The 22,184-nt window shown below is 41.9% G+C and overlaps 1 protein-coding gene across 1 annotated transcript in view; it reads left to right on the plus strand.

The window, feature by feature from the left end:
* Window positions 1–8,227: 8,227 nt before the first annotated feature.
* Window positions 8,228–22,184, plus strand: part of LOC311225238 (ly6/PLAUR domain-containing protein 1-like) — a 120,552-nt gene continuing 106,595 nt past the window's right edge. The window contains exons 1-2 of the mRNA XM_084310455.1: window positions 8,228–8,327; window positions 13,777–13,911. Coding sequence (XP_084166581.1) covers window positions 8,279–8,327; window positions 13,777–13,911 — 184 coding nt within the window. The 5' untranslated portion in view covers window positions 8,228–8,278. The remainder of the gene's footprint in view (window positions 8,328–13,776; window positions 13,912–22,184) is intronic.

Here is a 22,184-nt window from a genome sequence, read left to right on the forward strand (position 1 = left end):
CTTCCTCCACAACCTGTCAGTGACTCTCGTGGGCCTAAAACGAAGACCGGTCAACTCACCAACAGATGGTGATACCGACAGAGACTGATCAATAACTTCTGAAATTGCAGAACAAATTATTATCTTATAGAGCTGCATTCTGCACATTGCGTAAGTCCAGTGGGAAACGTTCCATTTATAGTTGGCAATCTAGTATTACTGCATGAAGATAAACAACCTAAACATATGCAGAAAATGGGACGAGTTAAAGAAACCTTCATGGGAAGAGATGGAAAGATTAGGTCATGTGCCATTCGACTTCCCTCTCAGCTTGTTTTAAAAAGACCAATTACCAGTCCAATTACTCTATAGTTCTTTGGGGGCGCATTTGTCTCGAGAGACTACCTTTGCTTCATGACCAGTGACATCGGCTACCGCGGGCTGTCCCAAACAGAGAAGGTTGAGCACACGGAGTGCGAGAGAGCATGCACACTAAGGATTACGGCCCACAGAAACCATTCACACATTGTTCCCATTGCCCCTTTCCTCAGTCTTAGGTTGTACATTAAATAGGCAATAAAACAAAGGAATAACGCAAGGACTCTCTCTGGACATTGTTTATTCCAACACCTTACAAAGATCACCAGTTCCTCTCTATATTATGTACCCTGTGTTCTTTATAACATTGTTGGTGTTGATGAATGCATCCTCACATGTTTGACCGTTTTAGCTGCTATGAAATATGTTCCTTCTATCTACGTCGAAGTCGTTTGTTTCCTTGCCTCTGACAAGTTCATACTTTTAAGAAATGCTTCCGTGCGGTGTTGAAATATATTGCCAAACTCTTGCTTTTGAGCAGCACAGTGTATACAGCAAATAAATGCCACATCAGAGTTTACGTGATAATTACAGTATAGCCATATTCCCTTTGAAATGCTAGTAATATAGATTAATATTCAACTGATGTACAAAAAACACTGAAATGTTATACAATATTATTCATGATAATCTATATTCTCATTCATTTTTATACCTCTAGTTTGATTTTTGATCACCTGCTATAATATTTCATTTATCTGTACAAAGTAATGTTTGTAGGTGTGCACTGGTGTTTACAATAGCAACACACATGTCTAATATATGATCTATGTAGCATAATACAAGGGTGAAACATGCTAGGATGTTGATGATTCAGGTCTACTGCATTGGTACAAATGGAGCATGGAGTATTTGTTTTTCATACAGTTCATATTATGAAAAGTGTCAATTAAAAAAAGAGTATTGTATTTTTCTAGCATTTACTCTTATGTATTAATACCCAGTATTTGTACTCTGCACAGATAATAGTGTAATTTTGTCATTCTAACATATAATGTTACTCACCATGAATTTCCTCCTTGAATTATGCCCCCCCCCCCCAACCCCCTTCCGAAATATCATACCAGTGATGTTCCTGTGTGACAATATCTTCCTTAGCAGTATGAATTGAGAATGTATATTACTAATATTCTTTATGTAAAAGATTAAAGGAAAAAAATAAACTATTTCAGTACTTTTGGCTCGTCTGTAAAACTATTAGGGGTCCGCAGTGTGTCTCCAGTTTTACTTTCCAACTGTCATTTTTTAGGTGAATGTGAGGAAAGTCTAGGAGCCATATGCTACTCAGTGCTGCAAGCAGTAGCTTTTTTCCCCTCTCAGTGCAGGACAGACCATCTGGCTGCCTGTTACACAGTAAGAACATTGTTTGACTGTAATATATTTGTGGTGGGTGGGTGACAACCTTACTGTGCTGGCCATAAGGGACATAGGCCTATATGAATTAGGGGTGATACGATTTTTATTTAAAAAAAATCTTTCTACTGTTGGCACACTGTTACATGCACATTGCATTATATTGGGTCTGATGAAGTTGGCAATGCTGTTTGGGGCCATTATGGGTCAGGTAATACATTTGTAGTGTGTAATTCCATCGTATATGTAATTATAGACATGTTAGACTTTCATTTGGGACTGGGAGTGGGTTTCTTAAGCTTATCCTTATAATTAGGGCACAGATATCTTGTGTTTTATTATAATAAGTAAGTTGTGATAATGCCCTCAACAAAAAAGAGCTTTTATCTTAGCATGGGTTGCTGTACAGAGTTAACTGAACTGTTGGCATCTCTAGCAGGGGGTACATATATGTATTATTATACAAGTATGGATAAAGCTAATGAACACAGTATACGTCGCAAGAAACTCCTTGAAACTTTCTGATCTTAGGTCTTGGCCAAGCATTTAAGACTGGGTATGGATTGTAAACAAGATATGAAAAAAAAAAAACAGACCAGACAAACCTGTTCCCCCCCACAGGGTCGGTACCGACCCCTTTTGACATTATGATCATATAGGCATATTTTTATGAGTGATGAAAATAATTTGCGATTTTAAAATCAACCGTTTTCAAGTATTAACATCACTAACATGTCACAAAAGCATGTAGAATGTAAAACGTTAGGTTGGCCATAGGTTAGCAATAGGTTAAAAGTGTCCTTATATCGTTTTAAGTTTTCGATATGCGATCGTCTATCCAAGCCGGAACCAGGAATGGAGATTTTGAACCATGGGAATTGTAGTTTTTTTTGTAGAGGACATTCATAGCTGTCTGCCAGCGTTGAAATTTCTCCGATCTACACTTCCTGTCACATACTATGGTGGTTCAAAGTTCAGCGTTCTGAATGAATCATATCAATAATTGTTATGATTCGCGATAATAAGCCACAAAAGGTAACGTTTTTGACAAATATTGAAATGCAGTCAGTTTCTCCTCACTATTGTTAGCATGTAGGAACAATTAGATCTGAAATTAGTTTCAAAACGGTTACACTGTGGGGGAAATAAAAAAGTACAGTCGATTACAGTAAATATCAGTATCTGTTATTATGCACGCCTGGTGATACTAAATCCAAATTGAACTCGGGCATTTGAAAGATACTATATGTATATAAATGTGCGAATTGGCTATAATAAGGTAATGTATAAGCATTCTATATTCTATAATAATATTTCAAATTGCATTGGTCCGGATGGGAGAATTCAGTACTGTATATACAGAACCTTCGGTTTTATCATCTTCCCTTTATTAATTTCCTTAGATTTTTTTGTACACATGATCTCAAGAGGGTACTGAACGAGGTCAGTGGTAGTTTTTTAAGTTTGGTCATTATTATCATGGTGTTATTCACTGTCAAAGATGCAAAGAAAAATCATAATTCATATTTTCTTTTGTTTCATCACAATTTAAGCAAGCCTAGTAATAGACACAATATTTCTGACACTGTGAATACATTCACTGAGGTCCATAGATTTACCTAGATACCAAGAATATGCAAATAGCCCTTGTAAAAGTGGAGCAATATTCCATTTACCTAGGTATACATTTTATGCGGATTTTCACCTGGGGTGGAACAAACTAGAAACAAAGTGTTTAATTCCAATATAAGATATAAGCTTTTTGAAAAATGTGACACCTACTTGGATGAAGGTATTACTAGAATGAAAGTGGAATATTATTAGTGTTTTGGAATGTATTTCTTTGCATATCCCTCGGAGAGAGGTATAAATACATAGGTATTCCACTAGAGGGGTCAGAGCGCAGGGTCAGCTGTGTGCAGCACGTACAGCAGGTGTTCAGGACATTTTGACGAGGATGGGCTCATTAGCTGTTGCAGGGATCAAACCTGTGACCGTCAAAGTCCCTTGTGAATAGAACACATTTCATAAGATGTGATCATATGTAGTTTGGAGCAAAGAACACAAGGCAGTTTTATCCCAGCGTTTCCCCAGAGTTTGAACTTGGCCAATATCCCTTCAAAGATGGTCTCTTTATGCATGGCATTCAGAGGTGGATAATACCTACGTATGTTTCATTATTACGACAATACATCACATTGTATGCAACATTACATCTGAACCCTTTAGTTCCTTTGTAGATAAAGCTCCTTCACATAAAACAGACGCCTGCGAACCCCAGCTACTAGGACGGAGAGGCTTAGCCTCAGCTTCTTCCCCTAGGCCATCAGAGCCTTGAACAATGAACATTGAGTGCCACAGAACACTGAACTATCCACACACAAGCACACACGAGCACACACACGACATGCACGCTGTGCACGCTCAAACACTAGCAGCCACTTTAACACGAGCGGGCACACACTCACGCCGCACACACGCACACTTATGGCCAAGAGGAAAGGCCACTTTAAATTAGTATAACAACAGGAACAGTGTATTGCACTACTAAAGCTACCTAGCATGTCCTATATGCTCTGTAAATACTATGTACAGATACCGAGATGTCACACCATGTTACCTGTTACCTGTTTATTGCACAATGTTTTTTTTTTATTGGATTCTATTATATGTTGTACCACTGTATTGCACATCGTCGCGGGCAAGACCACCCGCATTTCATTGTATACTTGTATGCCGTGACAATTAAAACTCTTGACTTGACTCTTGACTTGACTTGAGGTAAGTTGATGAACGTATGCAATTTCCACTGCACTACTAACCACGTCGTTGACATACAATTTTAGGTCAATGCACCAAGGCCTGAATGCTTCAAAGCATTGAAATGGCTGAACTTCGTAGTACAGGGGAGGAGGAGGACTACATCTATGTTTCCACCTGTGTATAGAGGCTTGGGACATTATATTTATGCCTAATGATAGCCATCGCCATGCTCAATTATGTCTAATGAGTTGTTGCAGCAATATTTGGGTTGAAATCATTTGTTGAACAGATAAAAAAAAAAGATTTTGAGCACTCGAGAATTGATAAACATGGTCAAAGATCCCTCCAAAATACAACACTAAAACATGAAGAACACCACAGAAAAATTCATGCTGTGATTTGAAAACATATGACATTTAGAGATTTCTGTAAGAATTGCATTTTCCAGCAATTGTATGGCGAGCACTGCTGTTCTGTACATTTCTAACCCTTATTGTCAACATACCTGGGAAAGCCATACAGTATGTCCTCTGAATGCGGCAGGTCTCTAGTTTGTCGTTGCAGTTTCATGAGGCTGTGATTATCCTAGAGGTGTCACAATGTCATATTGTGTTAAGGTCTGGGGGAATGTTTATAAAACAAATATAGATCCTATTATTAAACTACAGAAAAGAGCTATTAGAATAATAAATAAAGCTAGTTACCTTGAATCGACAAATTTATTATTCATAAAGTCCTGCACATTAAAATTTGTAGATATGGTTTACATAAAAACCTTGGAGAGCATTTTTCGTGCCAAGAGTATGAACCTACCAGCTTGTATTCAATGTCTCTTTCAACCAAGAGAAGGAAAGTATAATTTAAGAGGGTTGTGTATTCTTAAAACATATAAAAAGGTAAGAACTAATGTAAAAGCTAGATGTGTTTACATTTTGGGAGTTACATTGTGGAATAGTCTTAGTGACGGGTTGAAGTTGTGTACTTCTCAGGGGAGATTTAAAAAGGCCCTGAAGGATAAAATAATTCAGGAGTACAGTTTTGAGTAAAACATCAAACATTTATTTTTCTCTTTTTTTCTCTTAAAGAAAAAGAAAAAAATAATTCATCTTGCAGCATATTTTAAGTTGTTCTTTCTTATATTAAAGTATATTTAGTTTTTAATAATTGTAAAGGATAGGCAAAAATAAGCATGTGCTTCAGCGAGCCTATTCCTTTTTTCGTCATTGAGTTTGGATTTTGTGTGTGAGCTTACTTTGAATATGTACATTTGTGATTTTTTCTTTTTTTCTTTTCCTTTTGAAAGTCCGCACATGTGTGTTTTTGATTTATCTGTAAACAAAGACCGAAAATAAACTATTCATCGTTGTCGTCGTCATCATCATCATCATCATCATCATCATCATCATCATCATCATCATCATCATCATCATCATCATCATCAGGTCATAATAAGTAATTTTATACAGTACGTTTTATATGTTTTGAAAAGGGAAATATGATCTTATAAAAATCTCTGCCCATTGCATTGGAAACCAGATGATTTAGACGTAAGGAAATGACACCGTCATGAAAGAGGAGACCCGGGGCGCCCAAGTGGCGAACCACGTAACGCACTGCGTCGTGGCACGGCCGACCCGGGTTTGATTCCCGGACCCGGCTATCTTTGCCGAATGTCTTCCCCTGCTCTGTCTCCCATTCTTCCTCTCTCTCTCTCTCTCTACCGTACCGGACTGCCCGGTAGTAAAAACCAATAAAAAAGCTACCAAAAACATTTAAAAAAAAAAGATTTAAAAGAAAGAGGAGACCCAGGGCTTTCTCAAAATTTCCTAAAACTACACTACCCAGCTCACACCAGCCACTGTCAAAGCTGCAGCCGGCTGACGTCTATTGACGTTATTTTCGTGATTATATCGCACAGGTCGAAGAAACCTGAATGTGATTGCCATAAAATACAACGTATATTGTTTCTTTACCTTTCTGTGAACGTCTAGAAAAAAACGGTGTCGCACTCTGGTAAAGAATGGCGGAGCTATGGACATTATACAAAAGTAACTGTATAGATTTCATTCAGTCTTTGCTGCCCTGTAACGGGCGCCTGGTGGTACTAAATCCAGATTTGGCCCAATCCATAGATGTAAGACTTGGCCATAATAAGGTCATTCCTCTTTGTGCTCTATACTGCGGACTGCAGACCCAGCGAGGCCATGTGCCTTATGCAAAAAATGTCTGATGATACTGCTCTTATCGGTCTCATCAACAAAGGTGATGACCGGGCCTATAAAAAGGAGATTGACTCATTTGTCCACTGGTGCGATGCCAATTTTTTGGAACTAAACATAGAAAAAACCAAGGAGTTGGTCATCAACTTCAGTAGGAAGAAGGTGAATGTCTCTCCTGTCATCATTAGGGGGCAGGAGGTTGAAATAGTCCAGTCCTATAAATATCTTGGCGTTCACCTGGACAGTAAGCTGGACTGGAAGCAGAACACAGATTCTGTGTTCAAAAAAGCCCAGTCTTTGCTTTTTCATTTGAGGAAGCTTAGATCCTTCGACATCAGCAGGTCCCTTCTTCATGTCTTCTATCAAGGTATCCTGGCTAGTGTCCTTTTTAATGCTGTTCTCTGCTGGGGGGCAGCATCATGGTTTCTGACAAAAAACGTAAATAAAATCATTAAAAAGGCTGGCTCAGTGATTGGCCTCCCTCCTGATTCCTTGGAGATCATCATAGCCAAGCGAACTAGAACTAAACTGAACACCATTTTATCCTTTGAAGGCCACCCTCTGTTCAGTATTTTTGATGCTCTGCGAAGCTCATTCAGTGATAGGTTGTTGATGCCTCAATGCTCTACTGAGCGATTGAGAAGGTCCTTTGTTCCTGGTGTGGTTAAATTTTTTAACGAACACCGTTAGCACTGTGTTGAGAGGCTCTCCTCTTCTTACTGTGTTGTGTATCTGTATTGTATCATTTAATTGTTTCTTTCATGTTTGTATTATTCACTCTGGTGGCAAACCATGTTTCCCCTCTGGGATTAAGAAATAAACCATACCATACCATTTATAGGCCTGATATTCTATATTCATATTTCAAATTGCATGTGTCCGGATGGCAAAATTCAGTATAAAACCCCATGTAAATCATCTGCCCTTTATTAATTTGCTTAGATTTTTAGTACACTTGATCTCAAGAAGGTGCTGAATGAGCTCAGTGGCAATTGTTCACGTCTGGTCAATGTTAGCATTGGTGTTATTATCTCAAAGATTAAAAAAAAATAAAAATAAATGATATTCTCCTTTGGTTCATTACAATTTACTCAAGCATAGTAACATAATACACAATATTTCTGACACTGGGAATACATTCCCTGAGGTCCATAGATGTCCCTAGATACAGTACCAAGAACATGCAAATGGACATTGTAGAAGAGGAGCAATCTTCCATTTACTTGGGTGAGTATTAGGCGGATTCCGAAAATATGGCTAGAGCCTCCCTAGAGGATAAAGAAGGTGGGGCCCGAAGTGCAGTACCTGAGCTGTCTAGTCTAGTGGGCAGGGCCATAGATATCTATATGTTATATAGATATCTATGGGCAGGGCGGCCACTTTGTTCTGGCTTTTCGGCTCCCCATCACATGACGTAGTACAACATAATGCAACAACCTCAAGCGAGCATCCTCCTCAGGATGTGCAAGGAAAGGTGCGTCACGTGCGTGTTTGTTGAGTCTGGACCATAATGCTCGCTCACCAGCTGCGTCTCTGGATCCTGCGCCTCGCAACTTCGCCAAGTCTGATGTTTTACTAGGCAGAGGATGCGGCTATTTACGGTCACTACTTTGTTCTTGTTTTTCCTCAAGTCAGGTAAGTAACGCTATGTTCGCATAACGTTATTTTCCCATAAGCAATTTTCGGAACTGCAGTGCGTTCCCGTGTGTAACTTTTGAAACGATCTCGCTAACCATTCTAATGAATTCGAGCAGCCCTGTACTGCATGGACTATCGTATCGACTATGTGAGTTCAAAACTAATTACACCGTCTATTCAGAATCATTTAAACTCTCCTGGTATTTCGTTTCCCCTTTGCACGTCGAACAACGTGGACCTGTTCGCTGATGGGTTGCTTATTGTTTGACAATTATTGTTATTTGTTTGACAAGTGCATTTTATCCACAGATGTTAGTGTAGTGTAGCTGTTAAGTTGGACTGGTGGAACGGACACATGGAGCCCAATGCGTAAAGCTTAATGACTTTCAACATTCCAACAATAATAGCTGATCACATTCAATGTTATAATACCTAATAATCTATGGACACTTAACGATGTTGATGAACCGGCTATACTGTAGCTTGATTTCGTCATTTCTGATGGCACTGTCGCCAGGTTGCCAAGTGTTTGCGTTTATTGATTCAGCAATGATTTAGAATTAGAAGTTGTTGCCAAAACTGTCTAAGTTCATATTACATTTGGCTACATTTTAACATCATTGCATTTAAACAATAAAGTGTCGGGATTCGGGAATGACACACATTTTGTATGTGAACAAACACGCACTCTCTCCTAAAGCTATAGATCAGAGAATCCTCAAATGTGTGATCTCTCGTATGGCTGTAAAATGTAGGGCTGTATAGACAATTAATGGGGACCTACATTACCAACAATTTACAAAGTGGTCATAATTTGACTGCAGGTGATACGCACTATAGCCTACACTGTGTTAAAGTAGGAACTCTTGAGATGCAAACCACATCTAAAATGTCAGTCAATGATTCAGTATGCATGCATCTCATATTAACATAAGAGGAGCAAATTGAAACGAAATCAGTTAATTAATGAAGCCATTACATTGTGAGAGTAATTTTTATTGAATAAATTGTGGAAATTAATTTCAACAGACAAGTTGGTGTTATTGTAGTGGTGGCTGCTGTGTTGTTGTTGTTGTTGATGATCCCGTAGGCGTAGATGGACTTGGCTGATGCGCCGTTCTATTAGTCTGATCTGATACCAAACAGTCCTTTGTCCCAATGACACAATGCAGGCAGCTTTACTTGGAAAATGATATTTATTTGTTTCACCGTGCAAACAGAATATCTTAGCTTTTGTTCCTTAAACTGATTAAATAATAATGAATATAATAACTAATTACATACAAACATTTCGCCCTGCGGCGTGTTCTAACAGCCTGTGACCTGTGACCTGCGTCGTGCGTGGTGCGTGCGTGCGGTCAAAAACCATTGCCCTTTCCGGGTCAAACTCCTACCTGCTACAGTGTACCTGGCGCTTAAATAACAGAAGCGCCACCCCCTGGTCACATAAATCCATTGCACCTTAAATCCATTCATTTTGACCCTTACAATGATGATGATAATAATTATGATGATGATGATGATGATGATGATGATGATGATGATGATGATGATGATGATTGTTACAAAGGATCAGATTAAACCGAATATATATATTTATTGATTGATATATATTGCATAGTATTTGTATATCGTTTGATATCCCTTGTATATTCCTTGTACATATACACGGAATATCCCTTTAGCCCAGACCATAATATTTCATTCTCCTATTGGACAGCGGTCCACCGGCGCCAGGGACCAGCCTCCGGAGTCAGGTTCAAAGTCACCGTCAAGACATGTCTGAACATGCCCGGCCTTGCCCAGGGATACGCGACAGAAATGAGATTGGCACTAGTTTGTTCACCGTGCATATAAATACGGCGCAGGTGAATACAGAAGCACTTAGTCTTACTTAGTCAGAAGTCAAGAGTTACCCAATAAGTTGAAGCCTCACCCACGATACAACGTGCGGTGAAGTATGGCCTGTTTGGCCCCAGAATAGAGCATTGAGACCGCGTGCGAATTAATAACTGAATTGTCAGAGTTTGGCGCTATACCGTCGAGTGCGACATATTTATATTAAGTCAGTAATAGTCTATTGGTGTATGGTGTATCGTGCGGCTAAAGTTCTACAGTGACCAGCATCCCCAACGCTTCCTCGTACCAGCTAGAGTTCTTATCCAGGCTGGGCTGCTTGCATGGCGCTTTCACCCGAGGAGACCTAGACGAGAACCGTGTGGATATGTACACTGGATTAATCTACCCGACGACTACATAGCCCTTTGCGGCTGGAATATATTTGCTTTGGTCCTGTGATTTATGGAACGGAGAATCGCCGACGCCTGCACATGTTGGATTTACCCCGCGAGGAGCCAAGTCGAGTCGGCGCCTCAGAGAGCCTGAGGCCGGCTAGCTTTCTTCACCGTGGAGCTACAGTCTACGGAGAACAGCTGTATTCGTCTGTGGATCAAGAGGCTATTGCACCGTCTCCTGTACCTGGAGTCTCCTTAGTCATCGTTGACCAGACTCTCTACTACCGACAGATCTTCTACCCCCTGCTGGCTTACAACCAGGGGGACCCTTCCAGTATCTCCCGCTATATATTACTAGTGTACCATAGATATAATTCCCTAAGATTCAGGTTGTATAATTACCTCCTGCGTAACCAGAGAATGGACATTCATTGTTGATTTGCCTACGCACATTCCTTTGTCTTACAAGTGCATTCAAAGTATAATCGAGAAGTATTATGTACCTTTTGCTGCAATAAATACTTAAAGACAACTTTGTGTAGAACCGGTTCATTGTGGGAAGTGTTCATTATATTTATATATCATGTACTGTATGGCCAGTAATTAAAGTACATAAAGCGGTAGTGGTTTAATGATACCATACTTATCAATACAGTCAGGGAATTGTACCCCTCAGTTACAATGATCAAATGTTCCTGAATACAGAGAAGCACTGTTATCCCCTTTCCCCTTCTAATACTGACTCGGAGAGAACATATTCTTAAATAATAGCGCTGCCCGAGGCTGGGCTAATGATACAGTCAACGTATTCTTAAATAATAGCACTGCCCGAGGCTTAGTGTCAATGCACCTGTACAGTCGTGCACTTTATGATTAATTGAAAATGGGGGACCCTGATGTAAACAAGACGAAAGTCTTTCTCTTGTCTGCATCCCCTTAACAATTGTATGTATTGAGCTGTACTGTACTGTACTGTACCCATTCTGCAATCTGTTAATAAACGTATCAATCAATCAATCAATCAATCAATCAATCAAGTACACCTGGCAGTAACAGTGAAAATGCATAAAACACCCCTGGAACCTGATAAACAAGCTTAAAGCCAGGTTAATTTTTCAAGCACGACATGCAGATTTGCAGTTTTGCCTTATTTTAATCGAACTCTATAAGCTTAGTACACACGTCACAAACTGCACGATGCAACACACAGAGTGAGAGAGAGACAGAGAGAGAGAGAGAGAGAGAGAGAGATCCACGGCGGGAACAGAGTAGATAGCATTAAAAACTCACCCTAACGCAGTCAGGTCCAAGAGGAAGGAGACGACCGTGGAGAAAGTTCACCAGTCCCATGATGATATTGTACCCCCCGTTGGGATGAACTTGGGAGTCTGTTCCTAGTTTATCTGCCACACGTTAGCACTCGATAACGTAGCTAACGCTAGCTAGCGTTAGCTAACGCTAGTTAGCTGTCCCTGCCTTTAGCTAAGCTACTAGCCGACATAGCTATAGCCTGACTGAAGGTTCTAACACGCAACAACTTTCATCTTCAGTCCATCTGCCGAACGTCCTCTTCGTCTTGGCCAGCGTTTCCGTTAGCCGGTAATTACCGGTATTTGACCGGCAAAATCTGTTGAAGTCCGACATATTTAATCTCTCCGGTCTTAATGTCCGGTGAAAATAATTCCCTGAGTCTAAGCACAATTTGATTATTTGAATTGTATTAAAATAGGCTAAAATTAAATAGCCTATGCGATGAACGAAACAATCATTACATTTGTTTCATCGTTGCTTCTAATAATGACAACGACGTTGTCAGCGAGAGCTTAGTGCTGGGTGTGCAAACTTTTGTGAAGCTGCAGAGCCGGAGCAGCAGCAGCACAGTGCAGTACTCCAGCAGTACTCCAATTCAGCCATTTGCAATTCAATGTTGGGTGGGGGGCGCTGCTGTGCGGTCCCCAGAAAAGAGCCAATAACAGCTGAATCTGCTGCTCTGCATCGACATACTCTCGCAAATAAGTCATTGGGAGGTGGAGAGAGAGAGAGTCGTCACGCAAACCCACGATAATGTTGCCGTCTCTCTCTGCCAAATTTCTCAGTTCTTCGCTTGATATAATTAATACAAATGTCCAATATAATGGAATTCGTTAGCTCATAAAAATGTGATTATAACGGACTGTTGTTTATTAATGTCGGGCGACTGCCCACAGACACCTATTTGATTTAAAGTCGGCAGCAGCACGAGTCTCTGGACTTATTTTATTTGGAATATAATGACTTTATACGCAAAAGTAGCCTAGTTTTAAGTAAAAATATTATAAATCTACATGCCTTGATGTTGTCATTCTTTTGCCTATCAATTGTTTTTAAGCTCAATAAACTCTGACCGGAATTTCTCTCATTTGACCGGTAGATTGAAATCTACCGGACACTGAGGCCGGCAACAATTTTTTCTAACGGAAACCCTGGTCTTGGCATAACCTAATCACTATACTTGGTATTGATAAGCTTACGGCACGCAGCGTTATTTCTTCTGCTCCGATGCTGCACAGCGCTCCCGTGGAAATAGTCAGACCCCGGCCGTACCTGTAACCCCTCACCTCGTTGAAACCAATAGTATATCTGCAGAGCCGCTGAGCTATCTGCATAGCCACAGAGCTCCAATAGTATATCTGCAGAGCCGCAGAGCCCGGAACAAGTCAGACACATTCTACAAACGTGTCTAATGTGAAATATATAAGCATGTAAGCAAAACTAGATTTTAGGTCTGTGATGGAAAGTGATTGTTAACATTCTATTTTATTTATTTTTTCGTGAGGCCCCCCTCCCCGCGAGGCCCTGTGCGACCGCACTGCTTGCAAACCCCCTGAGGCGGCCCTGCTCTTACTGACCAATAATCAACTCAGACCTCCACTGTTTGTGTTTAGGGTCACTGTATGTGATGAAGGCAGAAAATCGATTTGCTCTGCTTTGATTTCTGATGTTAGACATGGCTCTTGACATTGAGGTTTAGTATTGTAATTCGCTCACTGATACCCATTTGACCCTGGTATACAGGCTAGACTAGTATCCTAGTATCCTACTGTACCATGTAATTCCTCACTCACTTCTGAATAAATTTTAAATGCTGACCGGAAATATAATAGCAATGGTATTTCTCCATGGAGGGCAAACTGAGCCATACAGTAGTTCATTGTGCATGCTGCTCATTCCAGGACTGGCTCTGCAGATCCAGTGCTACCAGTGTGAGGAGGTCACCCACAATGACTGCTCTACTCCGGACTTCATCGTCAACTGCACAGTCAATGTGCAAAACATGTGCCAGAAGGAGGTTCTGGTGAAGGAGGACGGTAAGACACATATCTTGTTTGTGAGAACTTCTCAACATGTTACTGCACTGCAAATAAAATAATTGTTGAATGAATGAAGTTTTTTTATTTCACGGTCTTATTTACAGACAAATCAAAAACACCTGTGTGGACTTGAAAACAAAAAACAAAAAAAATCACAAATGTACATAATAAGGCAAGCTCACACACAAAATCCAAAATCAATGACCGAAAAAAAGGAATAGGCTGAAGCACATGCTTATTTTTGCCTATCCTTTACAAATTCTTAAAAACGAAATATATTTTAATATTCAATATTCAATCACTTAATATTCAATTTGGCTGCAAAAATTTTAAATAGAATCAGAGGGACCGGATAGAGGGGAATAATAAGGCCCACATAAAGAGTCTCCCTTGTCACACCCACATAAAGAGTCCCATGTCACACCCACATAAAGAGTCTCCCATGTCACACCCACATAAAGAGTCTCCCTTGTCACACCCACATAAAGAGTCTCATGTCACACCCACATAAAGAGTCCCATGTCACACCCACATAAAGAGTCTCCCATGTCACACTCGCATAAAGAGTCTCCCATGTCACACCAACATAAAGAGTCTGCCATGTCACGCCCACATATAGAGTCCCATGTCACACCCACATAAAGAGTCTCATGTCACACCCACATAAAGAGTCTCCCATGTCACACCCACATAAAGAGTCTCCAATGTCACACCCACATAAAGAATCTTCCATGTCACACACATAAAGAGTCCCATGTCACACCCACATAAAGAGTTCCATGTCACACCCACATAAAGAGTCTCCCATGTCACACCCACATAAAGAGTCTTCCATGTCACACCCACATAAAGAGTCTTCCATGTAGGGCTGGGCGATATGACGATATTATATAAATATCGGGTACAGTTCATTAACGATACACGTTTTTAACGTATCGTGGATATCGTGATGTTTTGCCCAAGAGGATTGTGTCGCGTCAATCTGGTCCACACCCGTTCAAACTTTTGAACAACGCCGCCCCCACACACACTACTGCATCAAAGTTACTACTTATTATTAACAAAGGCATTCGTTTTGTGGCATTAACGTTATACAGTTACACGTTCAATAACATCAGCGTATTTACCCAAACATAGCAACGTCCGATGACGACATAGATAGCAAGTATTACTGTTCATATCTCAGCCCGTGCTGAGTTGTGCGTGCCCATTCTGCGGTCTGTTAATAAAGTTTTCAATCAGACAGATGTATGGAAAGGCTTTTATTATAACATTCGTTGCAATAAAATCATTATGGCTCGTTTAGTCATGCTGCGGTGCGCTGGTAATCACTCGTCGGCCGCGGGGAGCTGTTGTTGTTGTCGTTGAGCTGAGCTCTCGTCAAAATCAATGGCGGACAAAAGCGGAAGTAAAAAATGCATAGCGCTTGCCGATTGGTGCTAAGAACAGCAGGGCGGGTGCAAGCGGTGTGACGTAATTGGCAGACTCGACTGTCAATCAAAATTATTCTGTTGCCGGCTGAATGATTGAATGAATGAAAACGTTATTAACGATTGCAGAATGGGTACAATACAGTACAGCTCAATACAACAACAGTGGACTGGAGGATGAAGACCAGAAAAAGACTTTCGGCTTTTTTACATAAGGGTCCTCCATTTTCAATTCATCAAAACATTTAGAGACATACAAATATACAGTAGTTTCATAAAAATGCTAAAATGCTATTGATTGATTGATTGATTGATTGATTGATTGATTTAAAACTTTATTAACATATTGCAGAATGGGTACAGTACAGCTCAATACATACAATTGTTAAGGGGATGCAGACCAGAGAAAGACTTTCGTCTTGTTTACATCAGGGTCCCCCATTTTCAATTAATCATATTTCATATCTAAATCATATAATATCTCATTGCTAAATATATGCAATATATAATCTAATAATCCAATAATCTAAATCTAATATATAATATAAAAATGCTAAATGCATGGGTATTTTATTTTGTCTTTAATGTTAGCTTGCAAACTCAAATACTGTCTTGGTAAGCCTCATAATGAATTGTTTGGGGAAAAAAAGAAAAACATTGTGATGTGTATCGTGTATCGCCGAAAGGTCAGAAAATATCGTGATAACATATTTAGGCCATATCGCCCAGCCCTACTTCCATGTCACACCCACATAAAGAGTCCCATGGCACACCCACATAAAGAGTCTCCCATGTCACACCCACATAAAGAGTCTTCCATGTCACACCCACATAAAGAGTGCCATGTCACACCCACATAAAGAGTGCCATGTCACGCCCACATAAAGAGTCTCATGTCACACCCACATAAAGAGTCCCATGGCACACCCACATAAAGAGTCCCATGTCACACCCACATAAAGAGTCCCATGTCACGCCCACATAAAGAGTCCCATGTCACGCCCACATAAAGAGTCCCATGTCACACAACATAAAGAGTCCCATGTCACACTCACATAAAGAGTCTCCCATGTCACACCCACATAAAGAGTCTCCCATGTCACACCAACATAAAGAGTCCCATGTCACACCCACATAAAGAGTCTCCCATGTCACACCCACATAAAGAGTCTGCCATGTCACACCAACATAAAGAGTCCCATGTCACACCCACATAAAGAGTCTCCCATGTCACACCCACATAAAGAGTCTGCCATGTCACACCCACATAACGAGTCTCCCATGTCACACCCACATAAAGAGTCCCATGTCACACCCACATAAAGAGTCTCCCATGTCACACCCACATAAAGAGTCCCATGTCACACCCACATAAAGAGTCCCATGTCACACCCACATAAAGAGTCTGCCATGTCACACCCACATAAAGAGTGCCATGTCACACCCACATAACGAGTCTCCCATGTCACACCCACATAAAGAGTCTGCCATGTCACCCACATAAAGAGTCCCATGTCACACCCACATAAAGAGTCTGCCATGTCACACCCACATAAAGAGTCCCATGTCACACCCACATAAAGAGTCCCATGTCACACCCACATAAAGAGTCTCCCATGTCACACCCACATAAAGAGTCTGCCATGTCACACCCACATAAAGAGTCTTCCATGTCACACCCACATAAAGAGTCTCCCATGCCACACCCACATAAAGAGTCCCATGTCACACACATAAATAGTCCCATGTCACACCCACATAAAGAGTCTCCCATGTCACACCCACATAAAGAGTCTTCCATGTCACACCCACATAAAGCGTCTCCCATGTCACACCCACATAAAGAGTCTCCCATGTCACACCCACATAAAGAGTTCCATGTCACACCTACATAAAGAGTCTCCCATGGCACACCCACATAAAGAGTCCCATGGCACACCCACATATAGAGTCCCATGTCACACCCACATAAATAGTCCCATGTCACACCCACATAAAGAGTCTCCCATGTCACACCCACATAAAGAGTCTCCCATGTCACACCCACATAAAGAGTCCCATTTCACACCCACATATAGAGTCCCATGTCACACCCACATATAGAGTCCCATGTCACACCCACATAAAGAGTCTGCCATGTCACACCCACATAAAGAGTCTGCCATGTCACACCCACATAAAGAGTCTCCCATGTCACACCCACATAAAGAGTCTGCCATGTCACACCCACATAAAGAGTGCCATGTCACACCCACATAAAGAGTCTCCCATGTCACACCCACATAAAGAGTCTGCCATGTCACACCCACATAAAGAGTGCCATGTCACACCCACATAACGAGTCTCCCATGTCACACCCACATAAAGAGTCCCATGTCACACCCACATAAAGAGTCCCATGTCACACCCACATAAAGAGTCTGCCATGTCACACCCACATAAAGAGTGCCATGTCACACCCACATAACGAGTCTCCCATGTCACACCCACATAAAGAGTCCCATGTCACACCCACATAAAGAGTCTGCCATGTCACACCCACATAAAGAGTCCCATGTCACACCCACATAAAGAGTCTGCCATGTCACACCCACATAAAGAGTCCCATGTCACACCCACATAAAGAGTCTGCCATGTCACACCCACATAAAGAGTCTCCCATGTCACACCCACATAAAGAGTCTGCCATGTCACACCCACATAAAGAGTCTCCCATGTCACCCACATAAAGAGTCTCCCATGTCACACCAACATAAAGAGTCTTCCATGTCACCCACATAAAGAGTCTCCCATGTCACACCCACATAAAGAGTCCCATGTCACACCCACATAAAGAGTCTCCCATGTCACACCCACATAAAGAGTCTCCCATGTCACACCCACATAAAGAGTCTTCCATGTCACAGTCACACCCACATAAAGAGTCCCATGTCACACCCACATAAAGAGTCTTCCATGTCACACCCACATAAAGAGTTTCCCATGTCACACCCACATAAAGAGTCTTCCATGTCACACCCACATAAAGCGTCTCCCATGTCACACCCACATAAAGAGTCTCTCGTCACACCCACATAAAGAGTCTTCCATGTCACACCCACATAAAGAGTCTCCCATGGCACACCCACATAAAGAGTCCCATTTCACACCCACATATAGAGTCCCATGTCACACCCACATAAATAGTCCCATGTCACACCCACATAAAGAGTCTCCCATGTCACACCCACATAAAGAGTCCCATTTCACACCCACATATAGAGTCCCATGTCACACCCACATATAGAGTCCCATGTCACACCCACATAAAGAGTCCCATGTCACAACCACAAAAGAGTCTCGCATGTCACGCCCACATAAATAGTCTGCCATGTCACACCTACATAAAGAGTCTCCCATGTCATGCCCACATAAAGTGTCTCCCATGTCACGCCCACATAAAGAGTCTCCCATGTCACGCCCACATAAAGAGTATCCCATGTCACGCCAATATAAAGAGTCTCCCATGTCACGCCCACATAAAGAGTATCCCATGTCACGCCAATATAAAGAGTATCCTATGTCACGCCCACATAGTCTGCCATGTCACGCCCATGTAAAGAGTCTCTTATGTCACGCCCATAATAGTCTCCCATGTCACGCCCATATAAACAGTCTCCCAAGTCATGTCCACATAGTCTCTCATGTTATGCCCACATAGTCTCCCATGTCACGCCCATATAAAGAGTCTCCCATGTCACGCCCACAAAAAGAGTCCCATGTCACGCCCATATAAACAGTCTCCCATGTCACACGCACATAGTCTGCCATGTCACGCCCACATAAAGAGTATCCCATGTCACACCCACATAAAGAGTCTCCCATGTCACACACACACATAAAGAGTATCTCACCCCATGCACTGTAAAGGACAGAATTACTGGTAAACAGGAATGGAAATCACAGTTAATTGTCTCCATAGGTGGGAAAAAAGGCAGGGTGATGAAATGTCACTTGTTCCAATACAAATGAACGATGAATGAATGAATGACCATTACATGTATATACTAGGGATGCCCCGATCAATCGGCCACCGATCGTTATCGGCCGATATTCAGTATAAATATGCAATCGGTGATCGGTGATAATGTTTTATTTTCACCGATCGTCAAACCCGATCTCACTTGCTGTCGCTGAGTTCTGTCTCAGACACCGGTGGTGCGGCGTCTGCTCTCGAGTCCAGCACCTCCCGCACGCATGTAAACACGGGTCTAGTCTAGTGAGACACGGGAGGACGGCGTGTCGGCGTCTCCCATAGCTAACGTTAGCTTAGCTACCGTTACAAAATGACCCAGTCAACTATTCACTTTTAGTTTAATACATGATGAGGCATTGTCTAACCGAACGGTATCTAGCCGGCCAGCTACCGATAGCTCCTGACATCAACAAACGCTCTAGCAAGTATAGTAGGTAGGTATGATACCTGTTAGCTGTTAGCTGTTAGCTCACGTTAGCGCAAGTTAGTTCACTGTTAAAAACGAAATGTCCCATTGAACTAAATAATTCACTGAGGCGTTGTATTAACGTTATATATCCGGCTAGCAGTAGCTACAGATAGCTCCTGATATCAATGTCTTATAACACTGATTCGATGCGTATTCGAGCTGAGGGCTTGCTGAGCACAGTTAAGTAACGTTATACCAATAGGGTCCAGGTGCAGCGCCGGAGAATCCTGGCCGTAGCTCGAGGCTACTCGAGTATAGGTCCAGCTGCAGCTCCAGAGAATCCTGGCTGTAGCTGGAGGCTACTAGAGTACACACATACAGTGGAGCTTGTTGCGTGGTGGCGATGTCTCGCAGATAATACAAGTACAAGTCTAATTATATAATATATATATTTTATAAAAAAAATAAAAATTATATAAAATAAAATTTAATTTCTTTTAATCAAAAACGATCGGTATCGGCCGATATGGCTCACGATGATCGGTGATCGGTATCGGTGGCAAAAAACGTGATCGGGGCATCCCTAGTATATACTGTAGCACTTTTCACTCAAAGAGCTCCCCACAATGTAGGGTGGAATGGCCTCCTTCACCACCACTGGTAGCACCCAACCTTGGGCTACGCAGGCTCAATGTCTGCCATACACTGGCACCAGGCACACATCACACTACACAATGGCTGAACTGCTCACGAGACAGGGATTGATATCAGCCAATTAAGGGGGAGGGATGATTAGGTGGCCTTGATGTCAGAGACCTGATTGGGAATTTGCCCTGGAACGTTGGGGAACCCCCTACTCTTTGCGATAGACACAGGTCGAAAAGTACCTGGCGGAAAAAAATCTAATCTACGAATTCCAATCTGGCTTCAGAACGTCCCACTCCACTGACACATGCCTCCTCTATTTGAACGACCACATCAAACAAGAGGTGGACGCGGGCAAATACTGCGGCATGGTCATGCTGGACCTACAAAAGGCCTTCGACACTGTCAATCACTCCATTCTAATGGACAAGCTAAAAGCAATTGGTTTTGATAGCTTATCAGTGAGCTGGATGCAATCCTACCTGGAGGGGAGAGAACAGATGGTAGAGGTAAACGGTACTCTATCCCCCCCCCCTCACAGTGAGCTGTGGTGTTCCACAAGGAAGCATACTAGGACCGCTACTCTTCCTAATTTATGCAAATGACATGTCGTCAGCCTGTGACTGCAACTTGTTCCTGTTTGCGGACGACTCAGCCCTGCTGGTCTCTGACAAGAACAAGTTGCAGGTTGAAAAAACCCTCAGCACGGAACTAGGCAAAATCTGCATATGGCTCGCTGATAACAAACTATCATTACACATGGGCAAAACAGAGTCCATTCTCTTCGGTTCAAATAACAAACTCAGCAAGACCGACGGCTTCTCAGTCACAGTGGGTGACAATATTGTCACAAGGAAAGACGAAATTACCTACCTGGGTTCCATCCTAGAGGCAAATCTTTCCTGTGACAAAATGGCATCCAATGTAATAAAAAAAGTCAACCAACGAACTAGATTCTTGTACCGGATCTCCTCTCTGGTAAACAAGAATACCCTGAAGACTCTGGCAGGAGCACTCATTCAAGGGTACTATGACTATGCGTGCACCTCATGGTACCAAAGCACCTCAAAAGCGCTTAAAACAAAATTACAAACATCACAAAACAAACTGGTCAGACTACTACTCGACCTGAACCCCAGAACCCACCTCACCCCTGCCCACTTTGACAACCTAGGATGGCTTAGAGTAGACGACAGAGTACAGCAACTTGCAATGGGCCTGGTCTACAAGATACACTATACGACCGGGGTGCCCATGTACATGTCAAAATACTTCCCAAAGGTCAGTGAATACCACAACCACTACACCAGAGGAAGCTCAACAAATCATGTTAAACCCAGATTCGGCTCAAACAAGGGACTAAACACGTTTCGCAATTATGCCACAACAATGTGGAACGCCCTACCCAAAGCTGTAAAGGAATGTGAATCCCTGCCCACATTCAAAACCGCTCTTAAAGAGCACCTACGGGAGGCTGCAATTCGAAACTGGCCACCGTAAATGCCCAAAACCCCCACCACCTCCTAATAGACAGTCTCCTCCCCACCGCATGTATATATTCCCTCCCCGCCGTATGTATATTTCCCTCCCACCCACCCACCCCCTCCTAATGTACAGTCCCCTCCCCATCATATGTATATACTCTGTCAGGATCTAGGGGTAACAGTACTGTATATTTGAATACCGCTTATGTCACAAATGTATCAGTACTAAATACCTATATGTCCCTATGCCATAAATGTCATGTATGTTGTGTATGTCATAAATGTCT

Source organism: Notolepis coatsorum (genome assembly GCF_963971535.1).
Source record: "Notolepis coatsorum genome assembly, chromosome: 3".
In the NCBI taxonomy this organism is placed as follows: domain Eukaryota; kingdom Metazoa; phylum Chordata; class Actinopteri; order Aulopiformes; family Paralepididae; genus Notolepis; species Notolepis coatsorum.